General features: G+C 44.9%; 1 protein-coding gene across 3 annotated transcripts in view; it reads left to right on the top strand.

Annotated features, from left to right (window-relative positions):
- Positions 1–15,215, top strand: part of LOC128671073 (collagen alpha-2(IV) chain-like) — a 33,220-nt gene extending 18,005 nt beyond the window's left edge. Inside the window, exons 2-15 of one of the 3 annotated variants that reach the window (XM_053747211.2) lie at positions 593–812; positions 1,598–1,814; positions 2,086–2,285; positions 2,669–2,818; positions 4,141–4,215; positions 4,703–4,765; positions 5,247–5,354; positions 6,234–6,419; positions 6,894–6,998; positions 7,218–7,550; positions 7,677–9,755; positions 10,053–10,214; positions 11,759–13,882; positions 14,324–15,215. In XM_053747211.2, coding sequence (XP_053603186.1) covers positions 593–812; positions 1,598–1,814; positions 2,086–2,285; positions 2,669–2,818; positions 4,141–4,215; positions 4,703–4,765; positions 5,247–5,354; positions 6,234–6,419; positions 6,894–6,998; positions 7,218–7,550; positions 7,677–9,755; positions 10,053–10,214; positions 11,759–13,882; positions 14,324–14,901 — 6,600 coding nt within the window. In that variant the 3' untranslated portion in view covers positions 14,902–15,215. Of the gene's footprint in view, positions 1–592; positions 813–1,597; positions 1,815–2,085; positions 2,286–2,668; positions 2,819–4,140; positions 4,216–4,702; positions 4,766–5,246; positions 5,355–6,233; positions 6,420–6,893; positions 6,999–7,217; positions 9,756–10,052; positions 10,215–11,758; positions 13,883–14,323 lie in introns of all 3 variants that reach the window. The other 2 variants (XM_053747212.2, XM_053747210.2) reach the window with 2 other exon arrangements.
- The last annotated feature ends 2,088 nt before the right edge of the window (positions 15,216–17,303 follow it).

The raw sequence follows: 17,303 nt of genomic DNA, 5'->3' as shown, positions 1-17,303 counted from the left end.
CTAGTATAAGTGTTTACCTGCATTGTATACACCTGGTTCAGTGTAGGAGAGGCTGGTAATCTGTCATACAGGTTTTCCTAGTACAGACACCAGTCTCTCACATAGATCATTATTTTGTAACTGCATGGTTCACCTTATTTCTCATTTATAAACTGTGTATTTCTATGTGAGAGAAGAAATAAAGATTTTTTATTATTATTATTATTATTATTATATACAGGGTACTGATATCTGACGCATAACCTTCCAAAAGCGCATAAGGTAGGTACATAGAGACTAACATCTTTTGTTCGACGAATTTTGTCTAAATGTAATAAATACAAAAAAAAATATATTTTTTTAGTTTTAATGCCGTTTCTATAAAACTTTAAGTCTATGTTCGATTCCGCTACATAACGCTACTGTAGGTACTGTCTCGTGTTGCTTGGCTATTACACAGAGTTAAGATGTGTAAAATCGCAAATTAAATTTTGTGATTTTACACATCCTAGTCTTCTCGCAAAGTAGTCTTTAGGAAGTTTTGCGTTTGATACCAGTAATCCTGTATACATTAGTTTTTTTACATTCTCAATATCTCTTGTCATCATTGCAGGCATCGCTTATGCTAGCACTAGCTAGCGAAGCGCCGCCTACGAAGCAAGAGTCAAATTCAACAGAAGCGATCAGCAAAGAGCCACAGAAGGAAGAGAGCCAACCCGCAGAAGCTTCGGCACGCTCCGGCCGCCAGTTCGGCTACGGAGACGGCAAGGACATCGTCATCGACATCCAGGATGATGAGAAGAACCAGTATTATGAGACCAACTATGATACGAGTAAGTATGGAATATATAAATGACAATATCAAAGATATCGTATTGTTTTTACAGCACATGAAATTCAATAGATTTTTAGTTTTCTTTTGACTATTCATGACTATTGACATTCACTTATTATACTACAAATTTCGGTAGATTGCTTGTTATGTTAGTCTTCACTATATACGGGAATACTCACTTGTTAATCGGCTACATCGACATTTCGTTACATTGCTTCTTTCTTTTTAGAAGCTTCTATTTTAGATTTAGTTTCGAACTTTATACAAAGTAAATAACATTTCCATTATTTCACCAAAATCAATCCAACTGCAATCCAACTGGAGTTAAAAAAATCTCTTTTTGAAGAGTAATGAATTAAATAATAACTTTTTCGGTGTGAATTTATTATGTGAGATTCCAAAAGTGAGTAATGTGATTTTTTTTTTGTTAATAAAAGGAAAGATCGTAAAATTTACTCCCATCTTTATAGAAGACGACCCGCATTAAGCTAAATAAGTTGCCGTAGTATGTATTTGCTTCCTTATGAGAAGGCCGACCTTACTATACGTCTCAAGCCAATTTGAAGGATTGAGGAAAAAATAACTTGTGTTTTCTCGTATATATGGGGATACCATAGAACGGCACGAACTAAAGAAGCCTGTATTTTGGTTAGTGAAAATACATTACACACGCCGTCAAAAATATATTAATATATAAATTACGTAACGAAATATTTTACTAGCTTCTTCTACGATATGGACGAGAATCAATTCGAAATGAATAATATATTTTTTTAATTTCAGACGCGTACGGTTTCGGTTACGACGTGGGTCCGAACGGCCAGTTCCATCACGAGACCCGCGGGCCGGATGGTGTGACCTACGGTTGCTACGGTTACGTAGACCCGGACGGTTACCTCCGTGCTACGCACTACGTAGCCGACAGCCACGGCTACCGGGTAGTCGAACCTGAGAAGCCTGTCGAAGTCTACCCTGATGAGAAATACGAGTATGATGAAACGTAAGAAAGTCAAAGTTACCTTAGTACATTTTATTACGTTAATTATTTAAATTAATTTATTGGAAATTACTTCAATCATTTCGTAATTAACTGCTTTTGACATATTTTTAATTACCAATTCTGAAACATCATAGAAATTGAAAACAACCGACAAGCTTTGTATAGTCTAGTATTTAAAAAGCACATGATCAAACATTTTCATTTTTGGCTGAACTGACAAAAGTAATAATCAAACTAGAGTGAAAAAATATCAAAACTATTAATATTACAGGACATCAAACCAGCCAACCGAAAAGGTTCCAGGACAGATCATCCCGTGGGAGAAGCTGTACTTCCCCAAAGGTTGTGGTCGCACTCCGGGCGGTATCCCGGCCAGGCCTCCTCCACGACCCCCGCGCCCCTCTCGCCCTCCGACGGACAGCACGGGACAGAACACCAACCCCAGTCCTGGAGTCGTATACCCAGGACAAGGTATTTTATTGTAATACTAAAGTACAAATATAAGCAGAAAATATTTAGGTACCAAAGCTTATCGATTAAGTAACGCATACATTCATAAAGGGATACAAATTGGTCAATATCAATATATGTATTTGTGTATTCCCTTATTTTGACATAAAAGACATTTAAAATAAATTAAAATAACAACACAGATGACGAACTTTGAGTGATATTTGAATTAAAAAATCTAATGACGACAAGAAAGAAGAAAACGGACTCTCGTGAAGAGATTCAACTGATTCAGCATACATGTGTACAGATTAAATTAATTTGATGTAAAACGACATGGTAGTAGAAATAAAGGGCTATTTTATTATTTGTGTATTCCCTAATCCATGTTCATTTATGTTCAGGTTCAGGTGGAACTGGTGGTGCGGGAGGACCAGGCGGCCCAGGCGGACCTAATGGTCCTAATGGACCCGGTGGACCGAACGGTCCTTATGGACCCGGCGGGCCGGGTGGTCCTAATGGGCCTAACGGCCCTAATGGACCCAATGGATCATGTAAGTAAATAGTAGAAGATGAGAATAGTTAATAGATAATACATGAGAATAGTTTAAATTTGTAATAATAAATCAATACATCTGTATTTCCGTTTGTCTGTTTGTACACGCTAATCTCCTACTTGACGGATTCGAATGAAACTTTATAAATGATTTTGAAAACTGGAACATAGGAACTATAGGAAATATAGAAATAACGCCCTAACAAAAGTTGTTCAGTCTGATCAGCATTTTCTGCTGAGGTATAAAAATCGAAGGTCTTGAACACCTGATGCACCTTTGATGGTCCAGCTAAACTATAGAAAATTAAAAAATATATATATTTTATTATGTTGTGTTCAAAAAAATTTTTGACAACGAACAATCCAAAATTATGTTTAGAAAGATCGAAGACAATTCGTTACCTAGGGGTAACACTCGATGAAAAGCTCAATTTTGCCGCTCATATTGACATCGCGTGCGAGAGAGTGCGGAAACTGATCCACACTATGAAACTGTTAAGAGATGCGGCAAATTTCCAGTTGTTAAAGAGCGTGTATTTGGCACTTTGTCAATCTATCTTAACATATTGCATAGTGGTATGGGGTAGTACATCAATGACATACCTCATCAAACTGAAGCGTGCACAAAGAGCTGTACTGAAGGTAATGTTGCGTAAGCCTTTCAGACCCTACTTCTGAGCTATATAAAGAGACACAAGTCCTGAGTGTACGCAAACTTTACATCCTAAAGGTAATATTGGATAAACATAAACAAGTACAAAAACTGCCGAACTACAATGACTTGCTCCGAAGGCGAATTTTTAGAGCAGAGTTACCGCTCGTTAATACCTTGTTTGCACACCGGTTTGAACCTTTTGTTTCAAATTTAATTTATAACAAAATGATACGTTTGTGTAACATAAAAAATGTGAGCCCTGAAAAATGTAAACACTTGGTTAGAGCACTACTAATGACCTGGGACTATGTTCAAACTGAGTTGTTGTTGACGACTTTGAAGTGACTTTATACTTTGTCCAACCCTATCTTCTCATTTAATTTTTACAGTACACAAATATGTATAGTTTAATAGATTATGTTATATATTAATATTATATTATATTATATTTAATAGAATAAACCTTATTGTCATTGGCTTTTAAAATCAACCCTGTTAACCTGTTTTTGGCTGGCACTGGACAGGCTTGCAGCCTAGTGTGGAGCCAACTGGTAAATTATTTTTGCATACGTGCAAGTTTATAAATAAATCATTTATTAATTCATTCATTCATCATTTATTCAGTCCAAAATATTGAATCTAAATTGGAATATTTACATTTACAGGGCAAGGCGGTTATTATCCCGGCACACCAGGCACTCCCGGATCTCCCGGTAGTCCCGGAACTCCAGGTAGCCCTGGTACGAAAAAAAAATTAAAAACAATTCATATATGCAGGCTGATTTCTTGATAGATTTAAATAGTCCAATATATTAGTATCAGTCAAAACAACATTTATTAGATTTAAGGCCTATTTCACCTCTTGCAGATAAAGTATCTGATAGACTATATGTAACATCTAACATACTATAGCGTTAAAAAATATGTTTCATACGCGTTAGACAGGGTTATCTGACCAATCACATCAGGCAAATTTATCTAGCGGTTAGTTCATCTGCCCGATTACAGTTCAGAAAGTGGTGAAACAGGCCTTTAATAACTGCAGTCATGATTTTATACTAACTTTTCACAAAGGTATTTTCTTGTTGTCACTATTAAACACAAAACGACACACAAAAAAGATTTGATCATGTCTTCAAACGGTTATTTACTTGTCTTGCGAATTCTAGTTTCAATTTAAAATATTTTCTTATTAGAAATAAATTTAATAAATTATTTTTTCGCTAGGTGGCCCAGGCGGTCCAGGTGGACCTGGCGGACCCGGAGGACCGAATGGGCCAAATGGACCTTGTAAGTATTAACTACATTGTAATAAGTAAGAAACGGACATAAGGCCCACATTCTAGCATATAAACTCCAAGATATGCCGCCTGCACTGATTTGGCTACGTCACGTTTGTAGGCCGGCATATTACGTAGGGAACAAATATCTGACTATGCCTAGATTGGGCCTATTTTAGGTACTATTTTTTTAACACACACCACATTTAAAAATCATTTTAGATGACTATGGTATGACTACATATAGCTAATACTAATAACTAGCGGTCCGTCCGGGCTTCGCTCAGGTAAAACAATAATAAATTATATACCTAAATCTTCTTCAGGAATCACACTATCAATTGGTGAAAACCGTATAATCGTAAAAATCTTTTCCGTATTTTTTGAATTTATGGCATTCATACAAATAGATGCGATAGGAGGATTTCTTTTTATAATATGTAAGAATATAATAATTTAAGAAAAAATCACGGTCATTTTATGCATTACAGATCCAGGCTACTATCCCGGTTCCCCCGGCTCCCCCGGAACCCCCGGCACCCCCGGCTCCCCCGGATCCCCCGGGTCCCCCGGCACTCCAGGATCCCCAGGCGGCCCAGGTAACTGTACATTTCAGCATATTTCATTATTTGATTTATTTACTGACTGGTTATTTGATTTGATTTGAGTTATTTATTGACTGGTGGCCTAATCCGGCTTTGCTCGGTGTATTTTGTGTATGTATAAATCTTCGGAAATAAATTATATATGTCAATAATAGTGAAAACTGCGTCTAATACCGTTGCAGGAATTAAAAAGGAAAGCTTAGAAACGGACAGACTCTGAGGACGACTTTGTTTTTATTCTATATAGTGAAACATACTAAAATATTTTTCTATCAGTTAACCAACTGAAAGATGCTACCAATGGAATGATTTGACGCAATGCTTTTCCAAGTACCTTCAACACTAACACACACGATTTCAACTCTAGGATTAGAACGTGAAAATTAATTTGCAAGATTTGATTAAAAACCGAATAAACAATACCAAACAAAACCTTTTATTGCACATAATAAAAACATACTATGCAATCTTCATGTTAGCTTCGTGACCAGCAGGCAATTTAGATGGCGAAATAAAAACTCAGGAATACTTTTGTTGTACTATATTGCGATACAAACTGAGACGAAGAGAGGGAATTACAGGCACAATTAGCTCATATATGAACTTAAGAATAGCTGGCGCCATCTAGGACTAAAATAATTAACCAATTGTAATAACATCCGTAGGTTTATCTAAAAGTATTAGGTACTATAGATAATCGATATTTATTTTCTCCTTATAGTCTGTGCAATCTAAAGTCACTAGGTGGCGCCAGTGTATTAACAGTGCAAAAAGTGGACTTATCGCTCTAAGCAATTTCTTCCAAGCAAACTTTGGAGAATTACAAGAAAAATAAGAGCTTGTTAACATAATTATTTCTTATTTGGTATATAGGTGGTCCAGGCGGTCCCGGGGGCCCTGGCACCGGTGGTCACTACCCCGGTGGGACAGGTACACCCGGTACTCCAGGAACTCCCGGATCACCCGGATCTCCAGGTAGTCCGGGCTCTCCCGGCAGTCCAGGCTCGGCCGGGACGCCAGGTCAACCAGGCCAACCAGGATACTATCCTGGTAGCCCAGGTAACGTATTATATTGAATCCGGATATCGATTCCTACTGTTATAATAATCAGACTGGATGCTAATGAGATATGGGAAAATGTCAATCATGTAAAATATAGTGCACAGATACTCGGGTAGAATGTGACCTGGAAAGAATAGCATAAAGTTTTTAGGGTTGTGTGTCTAAGATATTAAAAATTATATCATTAAAGGATCGTATATTTTTGTCCGTCTGTTGTCTGAAGAATACGAAGTTCAAATTTAAATCAAAATATAATTGAGATATAATCATTGAGGCTATAAATATCATTGAGGCTATGAGTATATGATACGAAATCCTTAAAAATAACGTTTATATTATTCACTAGCTGCGCTCCGAAATCGAATTCTTGGATAAATTTAGAGATAAAATTTGCCCATTGTTTGGTTTATTTTGACATAAGGTGAGGTTACAGAATTCCATCCACCCCAAATATTATTTATGTCATCGCAGGTGGCCCGGTCGGTCCGGTTAACTCTGGCAGCCATTATCCCGGACAACCTGGATCTCCTGGAACTCCCGGAACTCCCGGATCACCTGGATCCCCTGGAGGGCCAGGTCAGTACAGAACACAAATTCAAATATTTTATAGCAGTGCTTAGCTTGTTCGTGTGACAAACAAAGCTGCTCTATTTTATAGATCAATATGGATAAATATTTTCATAGAATGAAATTTTATTAAGATCCACACAATCACACTCTTAAAACATTTAAAATTGTTTCCATTTTCTTTTTCAGAAATTTTTCAGAATAAAAAAATATATTTTGTCTGTACAGGTGGCCCAGGTGGGCCAGGAGGCCCCGGCGGGCCGGGCGGTCCTCCAGGCTCATACTACCCCGGCCAACCAGGACAACAAGGCACTCTAGGCCAACCAGGACAGCACGGACAACCCGGCTACCCAGGACAACCCGGACAGCCAGGAGGCGCCGGACAACCAGGACAGCCCGGACAACCCGGCTACCCAGGACAACCCGGACAGCCAGGAGGCCCTGGACAACCAGGACAGCCCGGACAACCCGGCTACCCAGGACAACCCGGACAGCCAGGAGGCCCCGGAAAGCCAGGCCAGCCGGGACAACCAGGCTACCCAGGACAACCCGGACAATCAGGTCAGCCCGGACAACCCGGCTACCCAGGACAACCCGGACAACCAGGAAGCGCCGGACAACCAGGACAGCCCGGACAACCCGGCTATCCAGGACAACCCGGACAGCCAGGAGGCGCCGGACAACCAGGACAGCCCGGACAACCCGGCTACCCAGGACAACCCGGACAGCCAGGAGGCCCTGGACAACCAGGACAGCCCGGACAACCCGGCTACCCAGAACAACCCGGACAGCCAGGAGGCCCCGGAAAGCCAGGCCAGCCGGGACAACCAGGCTACCCAGGACAACCCGGACAATCAGGTCAGCCCGGACAACCCGGCTACCCAGGACAACCCGGACAGCCAGGAGGCGCCGGACAACCAGGACAGCCCGGACAACCCGGCTACCCAGGACAACCCGGACAGCCAGGAGGCCCTGGACAACCAGGACAGCCCGGACAGCCAGGAGGCCCCGGAAAGCCAGGCCAGCCGGGACAACCAGGCTACCCAGGACAACCCGGACAATCAGGTCAGCCCGGACAACCCGGCTACCCAGGACAACCCGGACAGCCAGGAGGCGCCGGACAACCAGGACAGCCCGGACAACCCGGCTACCCAGGACAACCCGGACAGCCAGGAGGCCCTGGACAACCAGGACAGCCCGGACAACCCGGCTACCCAGGACAACCCGGACAGCCAGGAGGCCCCGGAAAGCCAGGCCAGCCGGGACAACCAGGCTACCCAGGACAACCCGGACAATCAGGTCAGCCCGGACAACCCGGCTACCCAGGACAACCCGGACAGCCAGGAGGCGCCGGACAACCAGGACAGCCCGGACAAAACGGCTACCCAGGACAACCCGGACAGCCAGGAGGCCCTGGACAACCAGGACAGCCCGGACAACCCGGCTACCCAGGACAACCCGGACAGCCAGGAGGCCCCGGAAAGCCAGGCCAGCCGGGACAACCAGGCTACCCAGGACAACCCGGACAATCAGGTCAGCCCGGACAACCCGGTTACCCAGGCCAACCCGGACAGCCAGGAGGCGCCGGACAACCAGGACAGCCCGGACAACCCGGCTACCCAGGACAACCCGGACAGCCAGGAGGTCCTGGACAACCAGGACAGCCCGGACAACCCGGCTACCCAGGACAACCCGGACAGCCAGGAGGCCCCGGAAAGCCAGGCCAGCCGGGACAACCCGGCTACCCAGGACAACCCGGACAGCCAGGAGGCCCTGGACAACCAGGACAGCCCGGACAGCCAGGAGGCCCCGGAAAGCCAGGCCAGCCGGGACAACCAGGCTACCCAGGACAACCCGGACAATCAGGTCAGCCCGGACAACCCGGCTACCCAGGACAACCCGGACAGCCAGGAGGCGCCGGACAACCAGGACAGCCCGGACAACCAGGACAGCCCGGACAACCCGGCTACCCAGGACAACCCGGACAGCCAGGAGGCCTTGGACAACCAGGACAGCCCGGACAACCCGGCTACCCAGGACAACCCGGACAGCCAGGAGGCCCCGGAAATCCAGGCCAGCCGGGACAACCAAGCTACCCAGGACAACCAGGTTACCCAGGACAACCAGGCTACCCAGGACAACCCGGACAACCAGGACAGCCCGGACAACCCGGTTATCCAGGCCAACCCGGACAGCCAGGCGGACCCGGACAACAAGGCCAGCCTGGACAACCCGGCTACCCAGGACAACCCGGACAGCCTGGCGGGCCCGGACAACCAGGCCAGCCTGGACAACCAGGCTACCCAGGACAACCCGGACAGCCAGGAGGCTCCGGACAACCAGGACAGCCCGGACAGCCCGGACAACCCGGTTATCCAGGACAACCCGGACAGCCAGGACGCCCCGGAAAGCCAGGTCAGCCGGGACAACCAGGCTACCCAGGACAACCCGGACAACCAGGTCAGCCTGGACAACCCGGACAACCAGGTCAGCCTGGACAACCCGGTTATCCAGGACAACCAGGACAGCCAGGCGGACCCGGACAACATGGCCAGCCTGGACAACCCGGCTACCCAGGACAACCCGGACAGCCAGGCGGCCCCGGACAACCAGGACAACCCGGACAACCGGGACAACCGGGACAACCTGGTCACCCAGGACAGCCAGGACAACCCGGTTACCCAGGACAACCTGGACAACCAGGACAACCCGGTTATCCAGGACAGCCCGGACAACCAGGCTACCCAGGTCAATCTGGACAATCAGGTAAATGCAAAATTCCTATTAATATTATTTTACTCGTACTTTGATTGTCTTGAAATATTTCAACGAAAACCATATTTTTTTTACTTGGAGTAAACTTTCATTTATGTTCGATAATTTAAACCAAGTATCTGAACCACAGACCGAACCCAAGATAGATATCTACGACGACATAAGCAGTTTGTCAGAATCTCTATATTTTTTGAATTTACTTTTCAAAGTTTATAGCCTTCGTTTTTAAACTTTATACTCATCAAAATGAATATATTGTCATTTAACTTGGATAACCCGTTCACCCAGGACAACCCGGACAACCTGGTCACCCAGGACAGCCAGGACAACCCGGTTACCCAGGACAACCCGGTCAGCCTGGAAGCCCTGGTCAGCCAGGACAACCCGGTCAGCCAGGACAACCCGGTCAGCCTGGATACCCAAGTCAACCCGGAAAGCCAGGACAACCAGGTAAATAAATGTGTCTTTGTGTCTGTGTGTCTGTGTGTCTGTGTGTCTGTGTGTCTGTGTGTCTGTGTGTCTGTGTGTCTGTGTGTCTGTGTGTCTGTGTGTCTGTGTGTCTGTGTGTCTGTGTGTCTGTGTGTCTGTGTGTCTGTGTGTCTGTGTGTCTGTGTGTCTGTGTGTCTGTGTGTCTGTGTGTCTGTGTGTCTGTGTGTCTGTGTGTCTGTGTGTCTGTGTTTCTGTGTGTCTGTGTGTCTGTGTGTCTGTGTGTCTGTGTGTCTGTGTGTCTGTGTGTCTGTGTGTCTGTGTGTCTGTGTGTCTGTGTGTCTGTGTGTCTGTTAAAGACAAAGACAAAGATTATTTATTTGCAAAAACATGAGTTTACATTTTTTTACAATGTGAAAATCTTAATCCTACATGTTTACCGTCCACCGGTATGCAAATTTAAATGGAGAGCATGCTATCATCTCACAAAACAAAATCGAATAAATAAAAGTAACTAAATTAACTAAATTTTTATCTGCGTCTATCATTTTGAAAAATCGTTCAAATTATAATATCAATTCTAAAATTAGTAAGGACCTGAGGTGCTTTTTAAATTAATTTAAATTCAGATCTTTTTGTTGTTGTGGAATTTTAACAAATATTGCAACCTCAAGTATGTAAAGTGAAAGAAGTGTTAGAGTTTTATGTTGTTTAAAAAGCGGCTGACAACTATCAATACTTTGAAAACCAAACATTGCGCGAATACAACGTTTTTGCATTTTGAAGGAAATTCTACAGACAACTGTAGAATTTCCCCAGGAAATTATTCCGTATCTACGAACTGATTCAAATAAACCGTGATATGCAGTAAGAAGGACTTTCGTGTTTAATTCATTTCTGTTTATCTGTTTGTACTCGCTAATGAAACTTTTTTATTATATTGCTAGTAAGCCTGGGCAACATATAGGGTAGAAGTGATTTTGAAAACTGGAAAATCTGGTGGAGAACAATGATGGTATAAATATTGAAATGACGCCTCAACCAGGACAACCAGGAAAAAGTTATTCAGTCTGCTGAGCATTTTCTGTTGATATATAAAAATCGAAAATCTGGAACATCTGATGTAGACCCATGATGGTGCAGCTAAACTATAGGAAATATAGAAATGATACCTTAATAAAAGTTGTTCATTCTGATGAGCATTTTCTGTTGAGGTATAAAAATTGAAGAAGAAGATGTATAAAAAGAAGAAGGAAGAATTGATTATTTCAGTCTGATGAGTCTGTAAGATTAAATTTCTTTAATATGATTGACTTCCTACCAAAAATCGTTCAGCCTCGCGAACGAAGTCGCGGGCATCAGCTAGTATAGGAAATATAGAAGAATAAATATCCTAATATTGAACTTGGCTCTCATTTTACAATGATTGTTCATGAATGTTTTTGATAAGATTTTCATCTCAGCAGGCTGTGCCCGTTACACCTCCTCTAAATTATTGTGATCCAAAACCAGATAATACATCATTTATGCGAATATTCTATATATCATCATGTATTTCGTCTTTTTAGGTGGCCCTAGTCAACCCGCACACCCAGGACAACCCAGTCAACCCGGCTACCCTGGACAACCTGGACATCCAGGAGGTCCCGGACAACCAGGGCAAGCCGGTCAACCAGGTCAACCCGGTTACCCAGGACAACCCGGACAGCCAGGAGGTCCCGAACAGCCAGGACAACCAGGTGGCCCCGGACAACAAGGACAACCCGGACAACCTGGCTACCCAGGGCAACCTGGACAGCCAGGCGGACCCGGACAACCAGGACAGCCCGGACAACCCGGTTACCCAGGACAACCCGGACAGCCAGGAGGTCCCGGACATCCAGGACAGCCCGGACAACCCGGCTACCCAGGACAACCCGGACAGCCAGGCGGACCCGGACAACCAGGACAGCCCGGACAACCCGGTTACCCAGGACAACCCGGACAGCCAGGAGGTCCCGGACATCCAGGACAGCCCGGACAACCCGGCTACCCAGGACAACCCGCACACCCAGGACAACCCGCACACCCAGGACAACCCAGTCAACCCGGCTATCCTGGACAACCTGGACAGCCAGGAGGCCCCGGACAACCAGGGCAACCCGGTCAACCAGGACAGCCAGGTCAACCCGGACAGCCAGGACAACCCGGACAACCAGGTGGCCCCGTACAACAAGGACAACCCGGACAACCTGGCTACCCAGGACAACCCGGGCAGCCAGGAGGCCCCGGACAACCAGGACAGCCCGGACAACCAGGACAGCCCGGACAACCCGGCTACCCAGGACAACCCGGACAGCCAGGACAGCCCGGACAACCTGGTTACCCAGGCCAACCTGGACAACCAGGTGGCTCCGGACAACAAGGACAACCCGGACAACCTGGACAGCCAGGACAGCCAGGACAGCCCGGACAACCTGGTTATCCAGGCCAACCTGGACAACCAGGTGGATCCGGACAACCAGGACAGCCCGCACAACCCGGCTACCCAGGACAACCCGGACAGCCAGGTGGCTCCGGACAACAAGGACAACCCGGACAACCTGGACAGCCAGGACAGCCCGGACACCCTGGCTACCCAGGCCAACCTGGACAACCAGGTGGACCCGGACAACCAGGACAGCCTGGACAACCCGGCTACCCAGGACAACCCGGACAGCCAGGAGGTCACGGACAACCCGGACAGCCTGGACAACCCGGCTACCCAGGACAACCCGGACAACCAGGAGGACCCGGACAACCAGGACAGCCCGCACAACCCGGCTACCCAGGACAACCCGGACAACCAGGTGGCTCCGGACAACAAGGACAACCCGGACAGCCTGGACACCCTGGCTACCCAGGCCAACCTGGACAACCAGGTGGACCCGGACAACCAGGACAGCCCGGACAACCCGGCTACCCAGGACAACCCGGACAGCCAGGAGGTCCCGGACAACCCGGACAGCCCGGACAACCCGGCTACCCAGGACAACCCGGACAGCCAGGACAGCCAGGTCAACCCGGACAGCCAGGACAACCCGGACAACCAGGTGGCCCCGTACAACAAGGACAACCCGGTCAACCTGGCTACCCAGGACAACCCGGGCAGCCAGGAGGCCCCGGACAACCAGGACAGTCCGGACAACCAGGACAGCCCGGACAACCAGGACAGCCCGGACACCCTGGCTACCCAGGCCAACCTGGACAACCAGGTGGACCCGGACAACCAGGACAGCCCGGACAACCCGGCTACCCAGGACAACCCGGACAGCCAGGAGGTCCCGGACAACCCGGACAGCCCGGACAACCCGGCTACCCAGGACAACCCGGACAGCCAGGAGGCCCCGGAAAGCCAGGCCAGCAGGGACAACCCGGCTACCCAGGACAACCCGGACAACCAGGCGGACCCGGACAACCAGGACAGCCCGGACAACCCGGTTACCCAGGCCAACCTGGACAGCCAGGCGGTGCCGGACAACCAGGACAGCCCGGACAACCCGGTTACCCAGGCCAACCTGGACAGCCAGGCGGACCCGGACAACCAGGACAGCCCGGACAACCCGGTTACCCAGGACAACCCGGACAGCCAGGAGGTTCCGGACAACCAGGACAGCCCGGACAGCCAGGTGGCCCCGGACAACAAGGACAACCTGGCCAGCCCGGACAACCAGGTAATTTTTTTTATTTTTATTTTCCGACACATAAAGTCGCAATAAAATAATACCTCATTTTCCGGGTTGATCTTCTGCTTTTCGAGTGTGTTATTTCTAACACTAGTGTCAGATTTTATTCAAGTCGCCTAAAGATATATGACATGTAAGTAATCGCATACACCACTAATAAACTTAAACGTCAACAAGTGTGCAGATTTCTTCACGATGTTTTCCTTCACCGGAAACAAGTGGTGGTCAAAACAAAAGCTACTACTTACACATGAGTCAGATTGGTATACAAACTCATGTGGCAAGAGTAGGATTCCATCCTGAGACCTTTTTGATCACAAGCAGACGGTATTAGCCACTGGGCAACCACCGCTTCAAGTAGGTAATATCCACATCCGTGTAGGTAATATGCATTGAAATATCCCAACAAATAATTTCTGTCTTTTTCAGGCGGTGGTGACTCAGTCGGCGCTCCGTCAGGCACAGGAGTACAGCCACCAAATTACGTTCCTCCTTCTAGTCAAATGCCTCCCTTCCCCATCTACGTTATTCCCTACCCGTTACCTATCGTACCAAGTCCTGGCTCCTGCCCGTGTTATCTCGTGAACCCTGGTAAAAATGACACACAGTCGCAGGCTCAAGAAGTTCAAGGCCCTCCAAGTGCAGGACCAACGTATGCTCCATACGGCATTATCGGTTTTGTGCCAGTGGTTTTCGTTCCATATTGTCCAGGAAACGGATCGGGTATGAACACGGCTCAGCAAAATTTCCCAAGCGCCGTACCAGTGCCGTACAATTGTGCTCAGTGCCAAGCCAACAGCAGAGACGTCTACCGTTACATAAGCCGATGGAACGGAGCCCGAAGTACCAACTTCAACAATTTGAAAGAAATTCACTCGCTGGCTGAATTAGAAAATCTCCTACGTAACGAAATCCGGCCAATGAAGAAAAGCTTGCGCAGAATTGCAGTTCATCCCAGAGTTCTGGACGATAAATCGAACGAAAAAGAGACGACCAAGTCTAATTAAAAATAAGAAAAAAATAAAATCAGGTCAACAGATTAATTTTGGGATTGTCTGATAAATAATTTCTTGGACGGTCTCAAAATTTTCGACCGATTTATATTATACTTATTTATTGTTTTGGTTTAGCTAGTTGTATTTTAGTTTGTATGTAATGAGCAAATACACAGCTGTATGTAATATTTACAAATTAAGAGAAGGGGTTGAAAGAAATATTATGAATGCCAGATACCAATACAATAACTACATTATTTTTATTGAAGGAAACTTTGCAAAAAAGTATTGTGTTGCCATTGAAATAAAATAAATGAAAATAACAATGTGTTTTTGTTACATTTCCTCCTTGGAATTTTTTCTTGGTCAGATCATTTCAACCACAAAATCCGTGGTTGAAGTGATCAGGATCGACCATGGAATTAGTAGGTACAAAGCACCTACTAATAGGGAGTACTGTACGCACATTTATCCCGCCAGAGTACAGCACTGTATGTTAGGTACACAAAAGCTTTGCCGCCTTTTGCTAATGTCGATTAAAACGTTTATTTTAGAGTACTTTATTAATCCTTTCATTATGTAAGAATTTGTTTGTGAAAATATACAACACTGTAGCATATTCGGGTGCCGAAATATTGGGAAAAATCGTTTTCCATAAGAAAAAACTTCGAAAACTATGGGATAGGTCCGCATCAAGCTGTAAAATTTTCGAGCCAGTAAACGGTGGAAAAGAAGCTCGGAACACTTCACACGTGAAGACTTATTAAAATATGGACCTGTATGAAACAGGTAAGATCCACTAAATCCTTCCTTTTTCCTTTAAACTCGCACCCCGATTGCGTAGAAGGTAATTTTGGGAAGGAAAACTGGCGCTTTTTGCCTCCATTGGCAATGTTTGTGTACCTTAGTTGTACCAGTAGTGCCACCTGCGCTGAGCTTTGCGTAATATGCCCTATTCCATCATCGATTCATATTTAATATTTTTATAATAAGAAAAATAAACTCAACGTTAAAAACAAAAAACATTTGGAGTTATTATCATCCTTTGTAACACTATTATGGCGGTAATAAATAGAAAACAAAAAAAATGTTATAATAGATACCTATTTCAGAAATAGAGAACATACATGCAAACCATAAATATATACTAATTTATGATAAGTAGTTAGCCTCAGTTCCTACCATGTTTTTGTCACACGAAGAATGAGAATGCATGTGTGACGCCTCATGCATGCGACCGTGACTCAAATGCGTCGTCACGGGTCACTGCGGTCGGTCTCCGTACGCCGTAAACCTCTTACTTGGCTCCATTACTTTACACATAGGCTGGAAGTACACACTATACAGGTTGAGTGGTCTGACTATGTACTACACCCACCAACTAACTTTTGTAACGTCATTCAAATTTTATAGCATTTGTCCATTTTACCATTTTCTGTTTGGCCCAAAAGTTTGGCTGGGTATCCAGCCAGTGTGTAATGTCATAAGTCATTACTTCCATCTATTGTTAACTTTTAAGTTGCGCAATAAAGTTTAAATAAAATAATAATAGATAAGACACATTAATCAAATTATGAATTTAACGATACAATGTTCTGAATATGAAATAGTAGGTAAATATTATTTATTATATCTACTGTGCCTACTTAGGCATAATAAATAATATTATAAAAAAATACCCACTTGCAAAATATTTTTCCGTTTTCCCATAGCCCTCCAGAGATTCAAAGAATATAAAAAAGTAAGAAGTCTTATCAAAATCAAAATGTAAATTGGTAAACCGCCAGTTAGTACCTGTTTCAAAAAAGCATTGTTTCCCTTAGTTTACTCGTAAAATTCCTTGTAATGGTTATTGCTCTTGCTCAATTTCCTGTAACTGACATGTGAGTGAGGCGAGGAGAGGGCTAGGCAGAAGGTATCTCTGCCACTATCTTTCAACGCGGTAGGCGGTACAAATAACATTAAGATAAAATAAAGTGTGACCTGGAAAAAATATATCTAGTAGGTAGTAATGCGGGATTTTTATGCGATTTTCAATAGATACTATGATTCCTGGGGATGGTTTAGGTGTTTTTAGCCAGGCCCGCCGTTAATATATTATAATAACAATATGTTTTTGTAAATGGGTCATCATTTCCCAAACTCTTCGTCTACCTCTTTCGTTCTTTACTATCTCGTTTTTAGTTCCATTAAAATATTTTAACTTACCTATTTACATTTCCATTATTATCTCATTTGTTTGGGGTTATACTGCACTGTTAGACAGGAAGAAAGTAGATGAATTGCGTCAATGAAATGTATGCATGAATGAATATGTCCTAAACCCTACATGATTCGATACAATAGTATTGTAGTAACTAGGTATTCAGGGTCATATTAGACTGTTAATAAATATGGAAGCAGTGCCCGACAAT

This window comes from Plodia interpunctella, chromosome 6, assembly GCF_027563975.2.
Source record: "Plodia interpunctella isolate USDA-ARS_2022_Savannah chromosome 6, ilPloInte3.2, whole genome shotgun sequence".
In the NCBI taxonomy this organism is placed as follows: Eukaryota; Metazoa; Arthropoda; class Insecta; order Lepidoptera; family Pyralidae; genus Plodia; species Plodia interpunctella.
This window is presented reverse-complemented; position numbering and strand designations above follow the sequence as displayed.